This window comes from Lasioglossum baleicum, chromosome 19 (assembly GCF_051020765.1).
Source record: "Lasioglossum baleicum chromosome 19, iyLasBale1, whole genome shotgun sequence".
Classification (NCBI taxonomy): Eukaryota; Metazoa; Arthropoda; class Insecta; order Hymenoptera; family Halictidae; genus Lasioglossum; species Lasioglossum baleicum.
The window spans coordinates 6,809,233-6,831,589 of NC_134947.1; the positions used below are offsets into that span (position 1 = coordinate 6,809,233).

A 22,357-nucleotide genomic window follows, 5' to 3' on the forward strand; every position below is an offset into this window, starting at 1 on the left:
ACGTCTATTTTAGGTCTGAAAGTCTTACGTCTCCTAAAAAGATGTCTTTAAGACCATAAACAGTGTGGTTTTTATACAACCATAATCTAGCAGTAAGTAATACCATTGGCATTATTTGTTCGAGTTGGTGTTTTTGCTTCAATTTCAATTTCCATATCAATTTCAATTCCATTTTCAATTCTAATCTCAATTTCAATATCAATCCTTCAACTTCAATTTCAACTTCAATTGTTCCATTTCAATTTTAATATCAACTTCAATTTTAACTCTCCCATTTCAAGTCTTCCATTTCAACTTCAATTTCTACTCTTCCATTTCAACTTCAATTTTTCAATTTCATTTCGTTAATTTCAACTTCAATTTCAATATCCACCCTTCAATTTCAATATCAACTCGTAAATTTCAACTCTTCAATTTCAATTTTTCAATTTCAACTTCAATTTTTCAACTTTAGTTCGTTAAGTTCAACTCTTCAATTTCAATTTCAACATCAATATTTCCATTTCAACTCCAATTTCAATATCAACCCTTCAACTTCATTTTCAACTTCAATTTTTCCATTTCAATTTTAATATCAACTTCAATTTTAACTCTCCCATTTCAAGTCTTCCATTTCAACTTCAATTTTACAATTTTAATATCAACTTCAATTTTAACTCTCCCATTTCAACTTCAATTTCTACTCTTCCATTTCAACTTCAATATATCAATTGCATTTCGTTAATTTCGACTTCAATTTCAATATCAACCCTTCAATTTCAATTTCAATTTGTAAATTTCAACTCTTCAATTTCAATTTCAACATCAATATTTCCATTTCAACTCCAATTTCAATATCAACCCTTCAACTTCATTTTCAATTTCAATTTTTCCATTTCAATTTTAATGTCAACTTCAATTTTAACTCTCCCATTTCAAGTCTTCCATTTCAACTTCAATTTTTCAATTTCATTTCGTTAATTTCAACTTCAATTTCAATATCAACACTTCAATTTCAATTTCAACTCGTCAATTTCAACTCTTCAATTTCAATTTTTCAATTTCAACTTTAATTTCAACTTCAATTTTAACTCTTCCATTTCAACTTCAATTTCAAGTGTTCCATTTCAAGTTCAATTTCTACTCTTCTATTTCAACTTCAATTTTTCTATTCCATTTCGTTAATTTCAACTCTTCAATTTACACTAGCAAGTAAACGCTAACGTCTTAGTACGACAGTAATGGTGTTTTAGACTTATTTAAATCGAAATATCTCCTGAACTACTAACTTTTCCACGTACATAGGTTTACAGCTGCATCGATTGATGTATTAAAAAATACCTCATTCCATTAAAAAAAAATGAAGGTGACCTTCACATCTCTAAAAACAATTACATAAAAACAAAAATGTTATTGGTATCATATGAGCCTCATTTTACCATTCAACTTCGTCCGTCAGACATTTGACGTATCTTTAAAAGCAACAACGATATTTGAGGTGGCAACGTTAGGTGACTCACCCTGTATACACGATGACTTACCGAGCATTACCGAGTACAAACAACATATGTCACTAACAATTGAGTAAAGAACATGGCGGCTGTGACAAATGGAAGATCAATCGCCTATTTTGAGGAAGACCCTTTATATAGTCTAAGGTAAGAACGAAGAACTGTTATTCGATTATCGGAACCGGTAAAACCGATGGCCTATCACGCCGCGGGGAATTCTGCCGAATTCCATCGATGAAGGAGCTTACGTTATCCTCCCGAGAAAGTTCCAGGAACGGCCATTTCCTTTCCACGGTCGCGGTGGACGCAACGGGAGGAGGACTCGCCAGCTCTCGGCTTCGTATCCCGAAGAGGTGCATTGAACTTTCCCGAGCGAATAATAAACTCGTCGTGAGTCGACAAAAAACCCGCCGGCGGTTAAGTGTGTGGCGTTGTGGTTGTGTGACGTTGTGATTGTGTAGCCGTACACTGGTTTCACGGCACACACACACAGCCACACGCACGATCGCCGGGCCGGCCGCGATGAAAAAGTGTGCCGTGACCTCGAACAAGGTCCCGTTATCCAAGGCGAAGCCTTGGACGCGGTCGTCCTCAGTCTTGACTCGGTAGTCAAGCAAAGATGATACTGCTGGTCGCCTGTCTCAGCCTCCTAATTGGTCCCGGTGAACTGGGCATGCTGAACAATGGCCCTTCCGTCGGCGTGACAGCTGTTCTCGGACTCGGTGCGCTTCCTTTTGGATTAGCCGCTGGACCCAGGTACTGCCAATTACATTTTACATACGATTCTTCACGTGCGCCCAACGATAAACGAACCCTACAGTCTACAGATCTCCTTCGAACCGTCCTCACCGTCCTCGAACCCCGTTCACGCAAACTCCCTCGCCTTTTCGTTCGTTTCACGCCGAAACAGCTTTCTAGCGCGGGTATATTTTCTTTGAACAGTTGCTCTACGTCATATCAACGTAAACGTCATCCAGAAACAGTTATTGAAACTCCTAATTTGCTTATTAATCCTTGGATTGTGAACAGTTTTGCTAGAGAACCCACGTCGAATCAGTTTTCTAGCGGAGGTATTTCCTTTGAACAGTTGCTCTACGTCATATCGACGTAAACGTCATCCAGAAACAGTTATTGAAACTCCTTATTTGCTTATTAATCCTTGGATTGTGAACAGTTTTGCTAGAGAACCCACGTCGAATCAGTTTTCTAGCGGAGGTATTTTCTTTGAACAGTTGCTCTACGTCATATCAACGTAAACGTCATCCAGAAACAGTTATCGAAACTCCTTACTTGCTTATTAATCCTTGGACTGTAAAGAGTTTTACTAGAGAACCCACGTCGAATCAGTTTTCTAGCGAGGGTGTTTTCTTTGAACAGTTGCTCTACGTCATATCAACGTAAACGTCATCCAGAAACAGTTATTGAAACTCCTTATTTGCTTATTAATCCTTGGACTGTAAAGAGTTTTACTAGAGAACCCACGCCGAATCAGTTTTCTAGCGAGGGTGTTTTCTTTGAACAGTTGCTCTACGTCATATCAACGTAAACGTCATCCAGAAACAGTTATTGAAACTCCTTATTTGCTTATTAATCCTTGGATTGTGAACAGTTTTGCTAGAGAACCCACGTCGAATCAGTTTTCTAGCGAGGGTGTTTTCTTTGAACAGTGGCTCCACGTCACATCAACGTAAACGTCATTTAGAGACAGTCGTCGAAACTGCTTGTTTGCTTATTAACTCTTGGGTCTGTGTAAACAGCTTTACTAGAGAAGAGAAAATGTCGGGTCGGGTGGAGAAACTGATTAGGGATTGAAACTGGTTCAAGGAAATTTTGGAATGTATTGAGAATGCCGACATTTTGAAGAACCAGCCCGACCCGTCCCGATCATCGATTACCGGACATTTTCACGTCTGATGCAGTCCATGAAATTATAAAGATGCTTTCATAAGAAATGATTTAATAAATGTCACATGTCACAATAAAAACCGCGCAAAGTCTAAAATCGGCAATTTTATGCTCCCGGATTTCTTTAAAAATCGAGTTTGCAACCAAAAATTCTGAAATAATTCAGTATCTTGTATGCTAATGGGTAGAATGTTCATGAATTTTTTCGTAATTTTTTATTGACTAGAAGATGAGAAATAGAGCATAATTCAACAGTAGTCTAACACAGATAATGAGGTTGGGGTCCCTATCACAATTTTATGCTTCCGGATTTTTTATAAAATCGAGTTTGCAACCAAAAATTCTGAAATAATTCAGGATCGTGTGTGCTAATGGGTAGAATGTTCATGAATTTTTTCGTAATTTTTTATTCACCAGAAGATGAGAAATAGAGCATAATTCAACAATAGTCTAATACAGATAATGAGGTTGGGGACCCTATCACAATTTTATGCTTCCGGATTTTTTACAAAATCGAGTTTGCAACCAAAAATTCTGAAATAATTCAGGATCGTGTGTGCTATTGGGTAGAATGTTCTTGAATTTTCTCTTAATTTTTAATTGAGCAGAACATGAGAAATAGAGCACAACTCATTAAACTGTGCTCACCTTTTAATCCTTGTGGTAGGTACATACTTGAAACTTGTAACAGATCAATTTAGTTTGGGATCATGTATCCCAACTTTAATACTGATACCGGAAAAAACTAAAAAATGTTCGTATTAATTTCGGAAAAATGGAGGTTCCCGTTTGGAAGGGTTCAACAGTAAAATTTTCGTCTAGACATGAACGACCGCCACGGAGGGTTGAAGCAGCTTTCGATGACACCTACGCTCGCCACGTTCAAAGCTTTCCAATTTAAAGCAGCTTCCGACGACACCTACGGCCACCTTGATCAAAGAGAGAGAGAGAAAGAAGAGAGAGAGAGAGAGAGCTTTCTAATTTAACTTCGTCTGTCGCGTGGCCGGAGTAATTACCCTGATTGTTAATCTATTCTGTCCGTCACCATATCCAATTATCTAGTGTTCCACTATCCCGCGTACTTTAATCCGGAGCATCCTCCAATTAACTAAATCCGTATCCAATTATTCCGATCATGAGCGCGGAATCTACCAGTTGATCTTCCCGCGGGCACGTCGGTGGAATAATTAGCAAATACAGTACTCCTTTGGATGATGCGACTCTCGTCTATGGCGTCTATGCGGATAATGTTACTTTTTTGTCCCCACTACCCAGATAGCACAAAGACGTCTTAAAGACGTCTGGTGTCGGACATTCAAGACTTCCTACAGATGTCGTATTACTCTATACTACTGTTGTTGCTTGACGCGTCTACCCCAATAACCAAAAATCCAGTATCTGACGTCTGTGAGCGCATTTGTAACTTGTTCTGCCGTCCGTTGGACCAGGGCATGGGCTGAACGAAGCCAGAATGCTGGCAGCTGGACCCTGAATCTGCCTTTGTTTAAGAGGGCAGCACAATCGCATTCATGTGCCTAGTGCCGAATGTCGCTATACAGGGCAGCACCGTCGCACAGTGGGACCTTTCGTCCAAATCGGAGACAAAATCAAAGAACTTTCGATAGAAATGAGGTAGAGCGATGAAATTTTTTAAAAATTAAAGATGAATCTTTGCAGAATATGGGAAAAATAGGGAGATTATAGTAAGAACGTTTTTTAACCTTGAGAAAATTCGTTAAACCTGCACAATTTCGAGAAAATTGTGATTTGACATGCTGTACTTCATTTTCCGTAGATTTTTTCCCGCTGATTTCAAATCTGGTCTCAAAATTTGTCTACGACCTCAGGATATTGCAAAATCGATTTCTTGAAATTCTACACGTTTAACGAATTTTCTCAAGGTTAAAAACCGTTCGTACAGTAATCTCCCTATTTTTCCCATATTCTGCAAAGTTTCAGCTTTAATTAAAAAAAAATTTCATCGCTCTACCTCATTTCTATCGAGAGTTCTTTGATTTTGAATCGAGTCTGGTCCAAATCTACCACTGTGCGCCGACGCGACGAACAGTCGGCCAAACCGACGAAATCTGTGCTAAAATCAAAATTACATGTAATTGTAATTGGTAATTGCAATTACTTGACGAATCACTGTAATTGTAATTGTGGTCCGCAATTACAATTACTGGTTGAGCGAAAGTAATTGTGGTGCGCAATTGCAATTACTGGTTGAGCGAAAGTAATTGCAATTCCAATTACACAATTACATGTAATTGTAATTGTATTTCTGTAATTCCAAATTACAGTAATTGGTAAGTAATTGTAATTGTAATTGAAATTACATTTTGCCCAACTCTGCGCTAAACCACGTATACGTACGCGAGGATTGCAAGGGTCCGAGATTCCACTTCTGATTTCTCGATAATGCAAAGTTGGGGTTTTTTAGTAGTCAAGATCGCTAGATAAAAGATCAATCTAGGCCATTGTTTGCCTCAGAAGTCCTTTTACGTTTCCGAGCAATGGTTTTGCAATATTTGGCTGCATGTTGCCCGTCGCATGTTGCCCGTCAGATGGCGCTGCAGTCACGCCGGCGTAGTAGCCTCTTCGACGGGCAACATGCAGCCGAATATTGCAAAACTATTGCTCGGAAACGTAAAAGAATGACTTTTGAGGCAAACAATGGCCTAGATTGATCTTTCATCTAGCGATTTTGACTACTAAAAAACCCCGTCCTTGTATTATCGAGAAATCAGAAGTTGAATCCCGGACCCTTGCAATCCTCGCGTACGTATACATGGTCTAGCGGTGTGAGAGTACCCTAGCGGAGTGTGAATGTTCACGCGCGAGCGTCGTCTGTTTGGAAAGGAATTGCAACTAACAATTACGATTACTTGTAATTCCATTAAAATTACTTGGGAATTGCAGAAATAAAATTACAATTACATGTAATTGGAATTGGAATTGCAATTACTTTCGGTCAATCAGTAATTGTGAAAGAAGTAATTGCAATTACTTAACACAATTACAGTAATTGTAATTGAGTCTAACAATTACTTCAGTGTAATTGTTCTTTTAAACCACTAATTTTTATGTTTTCGACCATTTCACCGTTTTCTTATTGTAATTATAGTCCACTTTTGCACATGTAATTGAAGATGTAATTAATTACTCGTGTGATTAATTCCTGCCCAACTCTGGTCACAGGTACGTCCCGAAATGGAAAAAACAAGCCTGCGAAATACCAGCATCTCAGCACCCGAACTCGCACTACGTCTGCGACGAGGCCGGCGAAGTAAAATGCTTGCCAGGTAAGAAAACAAATGGGGTGGTGGTGGGGGGGGGGTTGGACAGGAGCGGAGAGAAGGAGTGAAAAGCGCAATAAGAAACTAATGATACGGACATTCCACTTTGTACGCCGCGTGTGTTCGTTTCTGATTCCTCTTCTTCTTGTTCTTCGTCTTCTTATATTCTTTCCTCGTCTCTTTTTCTTGTTCACTTTAGGATGGACCGGCGATTTGTGCGACGTGCCAATCTGTCGGAAGGGCTGCGACCCTCTTCAGGGTTTCTGCCGTCGACCCAGCGAATGTCGCTGCAAATTGGGCTTCTATGGCGAGCTCTGCGACAAGTGTGTGGCTCTGCCGGGATGTCAGCACGGCAGGTAACTTGTCATTTCGATTCTTTTTTTCACGCGCGCAACAACTCCGGAACCAAAACGAGGAACACAGAGGAACCCGACCCGCAAACGAAATCGTTTTGTTGATTGATCGACGAGGCAATCAGCGGCATTGGTCGAGACCGAGCCCGTGAAACGAGAATCAATGCGAGATCAATACGAGAAACGAATTTCCGTTCTGTACGTGCCGCGAGCGAACCCCGAGATATTTTCACAAACGTTCATCAACGCTTGCAACTTGCTCGCTGATAATTAGAATGTACTTTCGGATACGTCGACGTGCGTTGTCATCGACAATGTATCGTCGATTTGAAACGTGCCTGCGAACCGTGTCGCAGAAGAGTTTCAACGAGTAAGCTGAGAATCTGTAAACAAATGTGCATAAACATGTGTGCACGTTCATGTAAAATGTACATTAACATGTATGCACGTTCATGTCAAATGTACATTAACATGTATGCACGTTCATGTCAAATGTATTATACATTAACATGTATGCACGTTCATGTCAAATGTACATTAACATGTATGCACGTTCATGTCAAATGTACATTAACATGTATGCAAGTTCATGTCAAATGTACACGATCATCTATGCACGTTCATGTAAAATGTACATTAACATGTATGCACGTTCATGTAAAATGTACATTAACATGTATGCACGTTCACGTCAAATGTACACGATCATCTATGCACGTTCATGTAAAATGTACATGAACATCTATGCACGTTCATGTAAAATGTATACGATCATCTATGCACGTTCATGTCAAATGTACACGATCATCTATGCACGTTCATGTCAAATGTACATTAACATGTATGCACGTTCATGTCAAATATACATTAACATGTATGCACGTTCATGTCAAATGTACACGATCATCTATGCACGTTCATGTCAAATGTACATTAACATGTATGCACGTTCATGTAAAATGTACACGATCATCTATGCACGTTCATGTAAAATGTACATTAACATGTATGCACGTTCATGTAAAATGTACATTAACATGTATGCACGTTCATGTCAAATGTACACGATCATCTATGCACGTTCATGTAAAATGTACATGAACATCTATGCACGTTCATGTAAAATGTATACGATCATCTATGCACGTTCATGTCAAATGTACACGATCATCTATGCACGTTCATGTCAAATGTACATTAACATGTATGCACGTTCATGTCAAATATACATTAACATGTATGCACGTTCATGTCAAATGTACACGATCATCTATGCACGTTCATGTCAAATGTACATTAACATGTATGCACGTTCATGTCAAATGTACACGATCATCTATGCACGTTCATGTAAAATGTACATGAACATCTATGCACGTTCATGTAAAATGTATACGATCATCTATGCACGTTCATGTAAAATATACATTAACATGTGTGCACGTTCATGTAAAATGTACACGATCATCTATGCACGTTCATGTAAAATGTACATGAACATGTATGCACGTTCATGTAAAATGTACATTAACACGTATGCACACCACCGGAAAAAGATTGGACCACTTGCTGATTTTTGTAAAATCGAATACATCGATAAATTTTGAAATGATCCATCGTTACATAATAATATCAAATATTAACTAGTTGAATAGTATTTCTAAACAGATTTAAGCATTTTCTTATGTCCACAATGCTCTAGTGTAGTTTATACACGCAGTGTAAGACAATGTTCGGAATGCACATTGCTGAAGAGACATCTTTGGCAACTTCTACGAGAAGCATGGAAAAATATAGAATTGCTATTAAAAATAACGGCGGTTTTTTAATGAAAGAGCTATTTAAAGAAAAATACGCATTCCTTGATAAAAAAAAAAAAAAGTAAATTAAAAACTCTAGCTGTTGGACTAAATTTTGAAAAAGATTTGCTGAAAACGCATGTTGCCATTTAAAAATCGTCGATGACCTTCGCAAGACGTCGAAAGCGAGAACGATCGGATGAAGAAGAAGGTGAAACGGAAGAAGTTAGAAATCAATACACATACATAAATGCGTGAGATGGAGGATGAACGTTCGGCGATAGGCGAGATAGGGTTTCCTGAAAGCGACCGCAGATTGGTTCGGCCGGCTAAAGGCAGCTAGTTAAAGAGGCTGGGTCGGTTGATTGCGGTCGGTCTTGGAAAAACGCGTCTAGCATCGCCTAACGCGAATCGGACACTGATTTCACCTTGGCCATTGGCGAGCCTAATTTCCCGGTAACACGAAACGTTTGTTCCCGCGTCGGTGTGGTATCTCGTGTACGTCCATCGGGAACAGTAATCCGTGCTCGCCGGATATACTGACGTAGTGGATTTTCACTTTCAGCTGTAACGTGAGCTTCGAGTGTTCCTGCGACCCAGGATGGAAAGGTATGTTCTGCTCGGAGCCGATTTGCGGGGCCGATTGTCTGGCCAGCCAGGGGTACTGCGAGAAGCCCGGCGAGTGCAGGTACGAGTAAAGAGTCCGGACCGCGTAATGGCGGAGTAATGAGCGGTTATCGGACCCGGTAGCGGCGGATCGAACCAATGAAACCACCCGTTTGCTCGACCCTCGTTCCATTAACGTTCGCAGCCCGGTAATTTCGGACGGGCGTGCATGCCCGACCCCTAAAACGATGCTTTTCCGCCGACAGGGGTACCGGCCCGGCCCGGCCCGCTCGGGACTCGTCCCGCACACCGATTTCAATGAACGCCGCGGGTAGATACAGAAAATGACTTGATCCGCGTCATTCCGGTTCTAATTGGATAATCGATCGTTTCGCTCGCCTGCTACATTCTGCGGAGGGTCTCGTTAAATCGGGAATCCTTAAGGCGGGATCTCCTTTGCGCGGCTGGACGCAGCGTTTTGTTGTACCAACACCTTTTATACTCAATTTGTCATACTTCATTAGAACTGCGTCTAGACACAGATGAAAGAAGAGGATGTATTTAAAAAATTGTTGAATAGGATGCATTCGAAAAGAAATTGTTGACCTCTCGACCCTGAAATTAAACATTGGAATTTTATTTCCACCGCACACGATCAACGAACCCACAATTCGTTTGTTACGGTCTGCTGAAATCTCAAAGGAATGAAAACCGGTAGCAGACTCGCTAATTGAGTCAATTTGTGTCGGTGATCTTTGTCAGGTGTCGTCTGGGTTGGCAAGGACCGAAGTGCAAACAGTGCGCCGTTCTACCAGGATGTGTACACGGGACATGTGAAGGACCTCTCGAATGTCGTTGCGAACCTGGATGGACTGGTCTCCTTTGCCAGACACGTAAGCGAATTTCGTTCTTCCACACTGCGCTAACTAAATTCGAGATCCTTATACCAAAATCCTATATTTCCACAGATCACTTCATAAGAAGCAAACTCACGAGAACGTACAATATTTCTTATGAAAGGGTACAGCCGAATGAAAATTGAGTTTTGGTTGGACCATTCGATAGGGCTCTCAAAGAAATCCTTCTGTGACAAGTTTTAAATCGGTACCCCTACCACAAGGTTGTTGTAGGGTCAGCACGGTTTAATGAATTAAATTTCTTCTGTTCTGATCAACAAAAAATTACGATAAAATTCATGAACATTCTACCCATTAGCACACACGATCCTGAATTATTTCAGAATTTTTGGTTGCAAACTCGATTTTGTAAAAAATCCGGAAGCATAAAATTGTGATAGGGTCCCCAACCTCATTATCTGTGTTAGACTACTGTTGGATTATGCTCTATTTCTCATCTTCTGGTCAATAAAAAATTACGAAGAAATTCATAAACATTCTACCCAGTAGCATATACGACAGTGAATTATTTCAGAATTTTTGGTTGCGAAATCAATGTTTAAAAAATTAGGAGAGATAAAATTGTGTTGGGGTCCCCAATCTCACTATCTAGGTTAGACTCTACATAATTTATGCTCTATATCTTCTGTTCTTCTGAACAAAAAATTATGAAAAAATTCATAAACATTCTACCTAGTAGCATATACGACAGTGAATTATTCCAGAATTTTTGGTTGCAAAATCAATTTTTAAAAAATCCGGAAGCATAAAATTGCGACGGGGTCCCCAACCTCACTATCTGGGCTAAACTACGCATGAATTATGCTTTACTTCTTCTGTACTGTTCAACCAAAAATTACGATAAAATTCATCAACATTCTACTTAGTAGCACACACGACAGCGAATTATTTTAGAATTTTTGGTTGCAAAATCAATGTTTAAAAAATGCGGAAGCATAAAATTATGATAGGATCCCCAACTTCACTATCTGCGCTAGACTACACATGTATTGTGCTCTATTTTTTCTGTACTGTTCAACAAAAAATTACGATAAAATTCATAGACATTCTACCTAGTAGCATACACGACAGTGAATTATTACAGAATTTTTGGTTGCGAAATCAATGTTTAAAAAATCCGGAAGCTTAAGATTGCGATAGGATTCCCAACCTCGCTATCTGGACTAGACTACACTATAGCTTGGTGACGTCACTCAGGTTCTGACTATAGCAAGCCCCCCACTATTTTACCATGAAGTCCTTTAATCTGGTAACGCTGCTCGTGAACCCTAACCCAGGCCAATCAGCTCACAGAAGTGAATCAGGGTCGTCAGCCTGAGGTACTCTGGATCATCTAAGCTTGATTATGATGTTTTGCAGCACTTTGCTCGCAAGGATGCAGTCGCGAGCACGGCGGCTGTCGTCGTCCAGGCACGTGTAGGTGTCGAGTGGGGTGGACAGGTCCGAACTGCACCGAATGCGTCTCGTACCCTGGCTGCGTCCACGGGTCTTGCAAGCGTCCATGGGAGTGTCGTTGCGAGCCAGGATGGTCCGGTGATCTGTGCAACGAGAAGCTGACTTACTGCGACGAGCATCCGGGAACTTGTCGCAACAATGCGACTTGTATCAGCATGACGAAGGAGGACGGCAACTACAGGTGACACCTTGCACAATCCGCTTTGACATCGACGCAGCTACTGCGCGTGCAAATCGATCACTTTTTGTCGTCACCCTCGTCGATTTTGTTCTAAATGAAATATATTGTAGTCCATGTGAGATTAGGGGGGGTTTAAGTCATCATTTTACAAAATTTGCAATTTTCGCCCATTTTGGCAGAAACGAGCCTCACTTAGGAATTTTTATCTCGGGGACTGTTGGTTCGATTGAGCTACACCTCTTTTTTTGTTTTATTCGGAAAAGATCGGGCTATTATGAAATAATTTTTTATTTGGATTTTATTTCTCTGGCTAACTCTACTACTCTGCAACGAATTTCTACTTACTCTTTCATTTCTGGCTAACTCGTGGTCAACGACACCTTTTTAATTGTAACCTCAATTATACAGACCAAGAGTGGTTGCTAATATTGTTCTCGAGGTATAAATAGGATTATTTAGTCGTATACGGTCTGCTGATATTGTTCTGATACCAGCAGTATAGACAACTGATCATAAGGGCCCATTTTGAAGGGGTAACTCCAGGGAACATAACCATGTGCTCTCCAAAATTTAAATCACTCTGGCCCCTGATCGAAAAAAACGTGAAAAAAGAATTTCTTTACATTCTTCGACATTATAAAGTTAATTATCGAGGTTGAGAAAATTATTTTATAATAGCCCAATCGTTTCTGTATGAAACAAAAGAAAATGTAGCTCAATCGGATCAACAGTTCCCGAGATAAAAATTCGTAAGCGAGGCCCGGTTTCGCAAAAATGGCGAAAATTGCAAATTTCGAAGGTCTGTCATTTCTAAAAAAATTCGAAACCGGTAAAATAATTACCCCCCCCCCCCTCTAGTTTCACATGGAGTACAACATATTTCATTTAGAACAAAATGCACGAGGGTGACGACGGAAAGTGATCGATTCGGCATGGAATGACCCAGACGCTAACTAGACGCTAATTAAACGCGATTGCAGATGCGTCTGTCCCCTCGGCTACATGGGACGCCAGTGCCAGATCAAGACGATGGTCCCGTCGACGGATCTGCTGCCACCGACGCCAGAGACGACCGACGTGGAAGCGAAGCCGCAGATGATTCTACTGAAACCCGATATGACCGTGGGCTCGCAGGCTCTCGACAAGAACAAGGACACCACGAAGGAGGAGGACGAGCAAACCGCCGAGCCGCTTGGACCGATCGTTATCACCGATCCACCGTCCACTATCGATCCCGCGGCCACCGTAGGAAAATGGCCAACCGAGGCTCCCACGGAGCCACCGATCAACGAAAACGAGGCGTAAACACGGAGCAGCCTCTCCCAGGCTTCTTCTTGACTGTTATTTATTTTATTTATTTATTTATTGACGCTAAGCGGATATAATCACTCTCTCATTCAGTAATGCTAAGATAGGATAAGCGATGTAGCAGGAACATCCTGCAAGGCTCATGCGAGATAAATAAATGCAGTCGAAGTATCATTGTGACCACGTTGCTAAGAACCCAATTCGCCGGAATTGAAATTAAACTACAGTAAAGTCGCGATCTAGCTCCCCAAAGATCACCGCGATCACTGTCCCCTTTTCTACGTTTGGTATCCTCTGTAGTTTCCCTACACGATCTCTGTCCCTGCTCGGAACAGGCGATGGGAGCTAGATCCAGGGGGTCCAAGCTGGCGTGTTAAAAATTTAACCAGTATTTCAGCGCCGCCTATGATCTGGGAACGGAACTAATAACAGTATATATAGATATAAACGCTACTCACTCATGCATGCTCATACACAGATACTCGCTTGACTCACACAACTCTATATGTCGTAGCTGTATTGAGCTGTATACAATAATACTTAAAGTGAAAAGGGAAATTAAAGGGAAAAGTAAATTTATGCAGGTTCAAATGAAATTAAATGTTTATTGTAAATTTGGTATGCATAAACTATTTTGGTACACGTTTACGTTTACATTTACGTGTATAATAATTACATGCATTGTTAAATAGAGGATGTTGTGACGGTTCAACATTTTGTAATTTTCCAGTTAATAACTGGTTTACATGGTGTATGTACATATTTAAAATAATCTGTTCTCGAATTTTCTGTCCGAAGGAAATTTATGTAAACTGGTGTAATTGCCGGGGCAATTATGAACCATGCACCGTCTTACAACCATAGCTATTTTTTTATTCACTTTTAACAATTTTACGAAACGATATAAAGCCAAAAGCACGTGGACGCGTGGACCAGAGACGCTAATCAACACTAATGGACGCCAATCAACGCTCATGGACTGTCATGGACGCTACATGTGATGCGCGTGGATCATCTGCGCATGCAACACCAACGCCGCCTGACATTCGGGATACGCAACTTACTGGTTAAACTATTCCCATTACAGCTTGGACCCCCTGGCTAGATCGCGACTTTACTATATTTCGGTTCAGTTTACAATTAACGACGAATCGAATTATTACCGATTGCCGTTGCACTTGGATTCAGGTATTAATTTGGGATGGGCGGGCACCAGAAGTCGAAATTGGATCGGGTAAATTTCGACTTCAGGTACCCAAAATTTCCTAATTATACTTGGGCCTCAAATAAGAAGGTACTTGTTCTGCGCATGTTGTTGCGCGTCAGCCATGAGATTCATGGCGTCAGCTAATGATCGCGTGGTCGGCGGAGTACGAGTAGGGGGATTGGCCAATGAACGAGTTCCGTTAGAGTCATATGCGCAGTAGAGTCTTAAATTCGTCGGCTAGTAAGTACCTTCTTATTTGGGCTCAAGTATACATGGAACTTTATATCACTTCAACATAAATAAATTGTTATACGATAGGATAACTAGCTTAATGAAAATAAATCTTTGCTAGTGTAGTCGACACCTTTGTGTGTGTTCACGGTTGAAATATTAAATTTATTTATAGTTCTGGGATTGTAAATGTCAGAGTCATTGAAAACAGAAACCGAGGCTCGGGTATTTACTCGACATTTTTTCGAGGGGGTAGACTCATTTCTCCAGGATTGCAAGGGGGTGGGATGCGCGTTCTCATTTCTCAATAATGCAAAGCTGGGGATTTTCAGTAGTCAAAAGCGCTAGATACAAAATAAATCCAGCCAGCAATCGCCCTCGAAAGTAATTTGCATTTTTCGGCAGCATGTAGCTGTCGCAGCTTTATAATGCAAATTACGCTGCCGAATAATCCAAATTACACCGAATTTCGATCTAAATTGGGTTGCTGACAGCTGAATTTGAATTTAGATTTAAATATAATGATTGAAAGTTGAATTTCGAGTTAAATTGGCTTGCTGACAGTTGAATTTTGAGTTAAACTGGGTTGCTGAGATTTGAATTTGAGGTTAGATTTTAATATAGTGACTGAAAATTGACTTTCGAGTTAAATTGGGTTGCTGACAGTTGAATTTAGATTTAAATATAATGATTGAAAGTTGAATTTTGAGTTAAATTGGATTGCTGACTGTTGATTTTGAATTTAGATTTAAATATAATGATTGGAAGTTGAATTTCGAGTTAAATTGGGTTGCTGAGATTTGAATTTGAGGTTAGATCTTAATATAGTGACTGAAAGTTGACTTTCGAGTAAAATTGGGTTGCTGACTGTTGAATTTGAGGTTAGATCTTAATATAGTGACTGAAAGTTGCCTTTCGAGTTAAATTGGGTTGCTGACAGTTGAATTTGAGGTTAGATCTTAATATAGTGACTGAAAGTTGCCTTTCGAGTAAAATTGGGTTGCTGACTGTTGAATTTAGATTTAAATATAATGATTGAAAGTTGAATTTTGAGTTAAATTGGGTTGCTGACAGTTGAATTTGAGGTTAGATCTTAATATAGTGACTGAAAGTTGACTTTCGAGTTAAATTGGGTTGCTGACTGTTGAATTTGAATTTAAATATAATGATTGGAAGTTGAATTTCGAGTTAAATTGGGTTGCTGACAGTTTTATTTGAATTTAGATTTAAATGTAATGATTGAAAGTTGAATTTTGAATTAAATTGGGTTGCTGAGATTTGAATTTGAGGTTAGATTTAAATATAGTAACTGGAAGTTGAATTCGCGGCCTAGATCGATCTTTTATCTAGCGCCTTTGACTACTGGAAAACCCCATCTTTGCATTATTGAGAAATGAGAAGGTGCATTCCACACCCTTGCAATCCTGGAAAAACGAGTCTATCCCCTTAAATTTGAAAAATTATAATTTAAAATTTAGAAAACATAGAGTATTTTGGTCAGATTTGATCTTTATGCAAAAACAGAGTATGTTTTTTCTAAATTTTAATGAGCGATTTCGAATAGGATCTGGAGCCGGGCGCCCTGGATTTTCGAGAAAGCGACCCGTCCTGCTATCTCGGAGCCAATTATTGCTCCTAGTGGCCAGACGGGACACAAATGGTACGTACTCTTGGAGAACCTCTGATACCCGGACACCCTCCGGTATGAACGCGTATATAAACATTCTCGCGGGGCGTTCTGCTCGAACGGGCACGTGTATTCGATGTTACACGATGCATATTGCACGCTCGCATGTGTCGTTTTTCCATCGGCGCATACGGGGCCAGATCAACTGCCCACGTAATCGACCGGCCGAGTCTCGTACTCTTTACGTAATCATGGCATTTTTACCAACGACGCGTGCGTCACTCCTATATCGACGCGGTGACAAGCTTTAACCCCATGAATGACCGATTAATGCTCGTCGAGAGCAGGAGCAGAGGCGATTAACTTCAATAATCAAAGCGAGGATAATACGGGAAGGATCGCAAAGATACTTCACGACATCAAAGTAATCGTCACTGCGTATTTTTATGCAAAGCAAATAGAGTCTGTGCTCGTCGCAAGACACAGGAACTACGCAGGCTTTTCTTAATAATTTTATTCGGCATTATCATTATTTATTTAATAGTACAACAGTACAGTACAAAAAGTAATTTTAATAATTGTACTGTAAACTAACGTCTCCTAACATCTCCAACAGATTCAAGCCATTTAATGTTATTTCAGACGTTCAAGCGACGTTCAAGCGACGCGACGCACAGTGATCGATTCCTCGATTCTAGGTGGACAAAATTCAAATTTTTGTGTTCTCTTGTAATAATGACGCTTTATTTCTCAGAAATCATGACAAGTGTATAAAAACTACATGAATTTAAACGAATTATATCATTTATTTAAAATGGACAAATATAACAATTAATGGTAACGTCTGTGAAAATAACATAAATTAAATATTTTATAGTTTTCGTTTAAATACGTGAATAAACAACACACAAAATGGAACGAATTAATCTTAACTCATATTTAAAAATTAGATAAAGTTCTACAAAAATATAATACAAAATTACAAAATTATAATAAGGAATGTGCACGACAAAGGTGGATATTCTAAATTATTATAAATTATAATTGTCATATGTAATTCTCGCAGTCTGAAGTACATATTCTGTAAACTTTCTATCGTCAATTTCAATACCACATGAAATAGTGGCATACTCCATGTCTTCTCTAAAAAATGATATAAATGACAAACGGGGCAAAACGGGTCAACGATATTTAGTATCATTGTTTTGAAATAAGTATTCATCAAAACTATATCAAAGAACCAAGTCCGGCCGAGTCCGGCAAAAGAAGTTATACAATTTGACCTCTTCTTAAATAATATTATTAGTTAACCTGTCGTATATGATTTACACGGCAAAATAAAATTATACCGATATGTAAAAATGAAATACTTACCTTCGCTTACGCGCTCCATTTTTTACATAATAACACTGTCCAACACCAAATTTGATTTCAATATACTGTTGGGTCCTTCTTATAGAGTTTTTTGCGCTGATTCCGAATCTGGTTTTAATTTTTTTCCTATACGTCCAGTTTTTGAGAAAATGGAGTTTTAAAAAAAGACATATTTTTCAACTTTAAACAAATATTGCGATGTTATTATAAAAGATATTGAATTGTTGTTTACAGTAAAAGATTCTGTAGACTTTCCTGAATACAGTGATATCCAATATTAATACATTATGATTGTTTAAACATGTTTAAACAATGATTAAAGACGGAGATGCACCACTTTTGCACCAATTTTTGCGGATATTTTCGAATTTATCTCAAAAAATAAGGGTTCAGCGAAAAATTGAACTATACCACGCGAAAGAGCAGACTTTTATCTTGAGAAACCCCCCTGTGAAGTTTGCATGGTCGACGTTTTTACCGAACCAGAAAGCAAAATATCTTCGCCCGACATGCGTTGACGCCAGTGGTGCTCTTCCACTAGCGCGGTCGTTCGTCGGGATACGGCGCGGCGCGCTGCGGTGAAACGGCGCGTGGCTATAAGCGCGCAATTATGTCAGCTTACTTAAATGTAATATTTTATTAAATGTTATATTATTGTTATTTATTATTTATTAGTATATTTATTCTGTATAAATTATTTTATGTATTTTTTAATGTTAGTCTCTCGTTTATAGTATATTTAATACAAAAAATACCTTTTGTAACAAAAAAATAATTTATTCACACACTACACTATTACACTATTTACAATGCTAATATATATGTGTACACTATTCAGATATAATACACTATATCGATTTAATATGGAGCAAACTATTTTAATTATGTATTTAAGTCAATAAAAATAGTCCCGTTTATATTGTGTTTGGACTTATTTTACTCGGAAGAATCTCGAGTGTTCATTGGCACTATAATTACAATACATAGATAAGACGACAATTACTGAAAATAAAATTTTTCAGTCACCGCATTGCAGACTTTCCTTACATTGTATGTATTCCGTTGTCCGTAGACCGTCATTTATTTCAAAATATGTATCGTGTTGGTTCTTAAGAAAACTGATGCCAGAGTTCAGTTTCGGCTTTGTGTTTGTTGAAATCAGTCGTGTCAAGCATTTCAAATCTGCATTGCTACGTATAAAACTTCATAAAAAACATTTATAGTTATTTATAGTATTTTAGTTGTTGTGTATATAATATATGTATTTTAGTAGTGTATTATATCTGAATAGTGTACACATATATATTAGCATTGTAAATAGTGTAATAGTGTAGTGTGTGAATAAATTATTTTTTTGTTACAAAAGGTATTTTTTGTATTAAATATACTATAAACGAGAGACTAACATTAAAAAATACATAAAATAATTTATACAGAATAAATATACTAATAAATAATAAATAACAATAATATAACATTTAATAAAATATTACATTTAAGTAAGCTGACATAATTGCGCGCTTATAGCCACGCGCCGTTTCACCGCAGCGCGCCGCGCCGTATCCCGACGAACGACCGCGCTAGTGGAAGAGCACCACTGGCGTCAACGCATGTCGGGCGAAGATATTTTGCTTTCTGGTTCGGTAAAAACGTCGACCATGCAAACTTCACAGGGGGGTTTCTCAAGATAAAAGTCTGCTCTTTCGCGTGGTATAGTTCAATTTTTCGCTGAACCCTTATTTTTTGAGATAAATTCGAAAATATCCGCAAAAATTGGTGCAAAAGTGGTGCATCTCCGTCTTTAATCATTGTTTAAACATGTTTAAACAATCATAATGTATTAATATTGGATATCACTGTATTCGGGAAAGTCTACAGAATTGTTTGCTGTAAACAACAATTCAATATCTTTTATAATAACATCACAATATTTGTTTAAAGTTGAAAAATATGTTTTTTTTTTCAAAGCCATGATTTTCAAAAACTGGACGTATAGGAAAAAAATTAAAACCAGATTCGGAATCAGCGCAAAAAACTCTATAAGAAGGACCCAACAGTATATTGAAATCACAAAAAAAGTTGAAATTTGTTGGACAGTGTAATTTAAGCAACAAACAAATAAGTTATACGATGAAGAAGAATTAGCTTATTTATAGTATTTCGCACAAGCAAAACTTTAGCACCGTATTATCGTCGTAATAACCACGTGCAATCGAAATATTACGTTATACATCGAATAAATTAATGTTCGTGAACAAAATAGAACGGCAATTTACCATTTTGTCCACCTAGAATCGAGGAATCGATCACTGTGCGACGCACAGTGGGGTATTTCGCTGAAAAACGGGAATAAAATATTGTAGCGTTATTTATGGGCTCACGGTCACAAATAAGTAGGTCGTTGGATTCGTCTTGACGCCAGCTATAAGATTATGAAATAAAAATTGTACTTTAACATTTAAAAAATCAAAATAATTCGGGCTGTTCGCCCGATTCTCTACGAGATCTTACGAGGATCTTTGTTTACATTGTTGCTGCAAAGAAGCCTTCGATTCAATCGTTTCCTTGCAGTATTCAGTCAAAACAGTTCCATCATAAGTAGAGTGCTGAGCGAACTATTGAGAGCATCTATTATATTCTCTTATGTTATATTTTAGTTTTCCGTTAGACCGCGAGAGTTTGCGGTGCAGGTGTACTACGCGTACGCTGCGACTTTCCATGCTCATTTCTACTTAAATTAGTTGTAACTCTCGAATTCGGAAAAATTCGGAAGATTTTTTTGTTGGACTATGATCGCAAAGCTTTATAGAATGTAATGGTACCAGAAGGAGTGCTCAATTCAGCTCAATTGTATACCAAAATCGTCAATAAAGTTTTGAAATCGAAAAAAAAACTTACAGAATGATTGGTAATGTTGAAATATTAATAGCAATACGAATTTCGATGATAACAGAATAAAATCTGTGAAGAGTTTGTACACCTATCTCAACTCAGTACACAGTAATCAAAGCATTCCATTATCACTACTTTTCAAGAGTTCGGATAATCTGACGACAAAATGGTTCCAATAAAAGTTGAACAGTATTGAAACATGTACAAAATTATATATTTAAAATTTAAAAAAAAATTTTTCTCGCCAAAAAATAAGAATTATTTTGATTTTTTAAACGTTAAAGTACAATTTTTATTTCATAATCTTATAGCTGGCGTCAAGACGAATCCAACGACCTACTTATTTGTGACCGTGAGCCCATAAATAACGGTACAATATTTTATTCCCGTTTTTCAGCGAAATACCCCACTGTGCGACGCACAGTGGTCCAAACGGCCGATTTAGGAGTGCAAAAGTCTAAACGCTTCTAATAATCGATAATTCTGTGTTACATGTATTCTATACACATTAGATAAGTATAAAGAAGGCTAATTGAGTTCCGTAAGTTTTTTGAAATATCTTTTTTTCTTAAAATATAGCAAAGAGGAAGCAACATATTTCAATTTATAATGCCAGTTTTAATGTACAGTGTTAGAAAAGAAAAACTTGTGCACAATTCTTCATTTTTTACAAAAGTATAATTTTCAGAAATGAAATCTACGACAACAACAATAATAATACATATAAAAAACACAATAATAATAAAAATAAAAACAAAACAATATTTATATCTAGTTATACTATTATATTTACATCTAATTAGATATAATTATATAACCTAACACAATCCAAGCTGTTAACGATCTCTTCGACACAATAAGAATGGGAAACATTCATGTGGAAGGCCCATAATAATAGAAAATCAATCTCTTTTTGTTTACGCTCTCTACGACTCGCAAAAAGAACTGCCAATCGGCCCTCCAACAACAATGCCACAACACCAGGCATTCTTTGCACATTATTGCCTAATACGTCTATTAATCGTCTATTATATATTATTATAATAGTACGTCTATTATATATGTACGTCCTACGCGTACTCGTCATCGAACTGTACCAGAAAAAATAAAATAATTTACTAATCTGCATTTTTCTACAAATAAATTTGATGAAACCATAAACTACATATTTCATTCCTAATATTCATGCAAAAATTAACGCGAATACGGGCGAGTATCGTTAGTATTTCCTACCAACTTAAGAAATGAATTTCTTAAAACCTCTTCGTTCCACGCGCACTCGTCATCGAACTGTATCAGAGAAAATAAAATGACTTGCTAATCTGCAATTTCCTGCTAATAAATTTGATGAAACCATAAACTACATATTCCATTCCTAATATTGATGCAAAAATTAGCGCGAATACGGGCGAATATCATTAATATTTCCTACAACAAACTTAAAAAATAAATTTCTTAATACTTCCTTGAGGAACATTACTTAAACATTTCCGAAAAGTTGTTTTATATTTTTTTTCATATCTTCCCAATGCTTCTGAACACGGCTATTATAATTAGAAATCAATATGATCGTTCTAGACAATAAATAAGAGTTGAAAAGGATGTCCTTTATATCGATGTACTTGTCATACTGCTACTTTCAACCTATGCCACACTTAACAATAATTGACTTGAGAAGTAATATTGTCGATTTCAGCTTCTACAGACATATGT

At 38.1% G+C, this 22,357-nt stretch overlaps 1 protein-coding gene across 1 annotated transcript; it reads left to right on the forward strand.

The window, feature by feature from the left end:
- Positions 1-1,815: 1,815 nt before the first annotated feature.
- On the forward strand, positions 1,816-13,487 carry LOC143218287 (uncharacterized). Its single transcript, XM_076443407.1, has 7 exons — positions 1,816-2,246; positions 6,597-6,700; positions 6,894-7,050; positions 9,412-9,534; positions 10,215-10,345; positions 11,729-12,005; positions 12,986-13,487. The coding sequence occupies exons 1-7, from the start codon at positions 2,110-2,112 to the stop codon at positions 13,308-13,310; spliced, it is 1,254 nt and encodes a 417-aa protein (XP_076299522.1). The 5' UTR covers positions 1,816-2,109; the 3' UTR covers positions 13,311-13,487.
- The last annotated feature ends 8,870 nt before the right edge of the window (positions 13,488-22,357 follow it).

Excerpts from the sequence above, each read along its gene's own strand:
- LOC143218287 (XM_076443407.1), top strand. The coding sequence starts at position 2,110 with ATGATACTGCTGGTCGCCTGTCTCAGCCTCCTAATTGGTCCCGGTGAA. Across the intron at positions 6,701-6,893 it reads CGAAGTAAAATGCTTGCCAG|GATGGACCGGCGATTTGTGC; the intron begins GTAAGAAAACAA and ends TGTTCACTTTAG. Across the intron at positions 7,051-9,411 it reads CCGGGATGTCAGCACGGCAG|CTGTAACGTGAGCTTCGAGT; the intron begins GTAACTTGTCAT and ends TTTCACTTTCAG.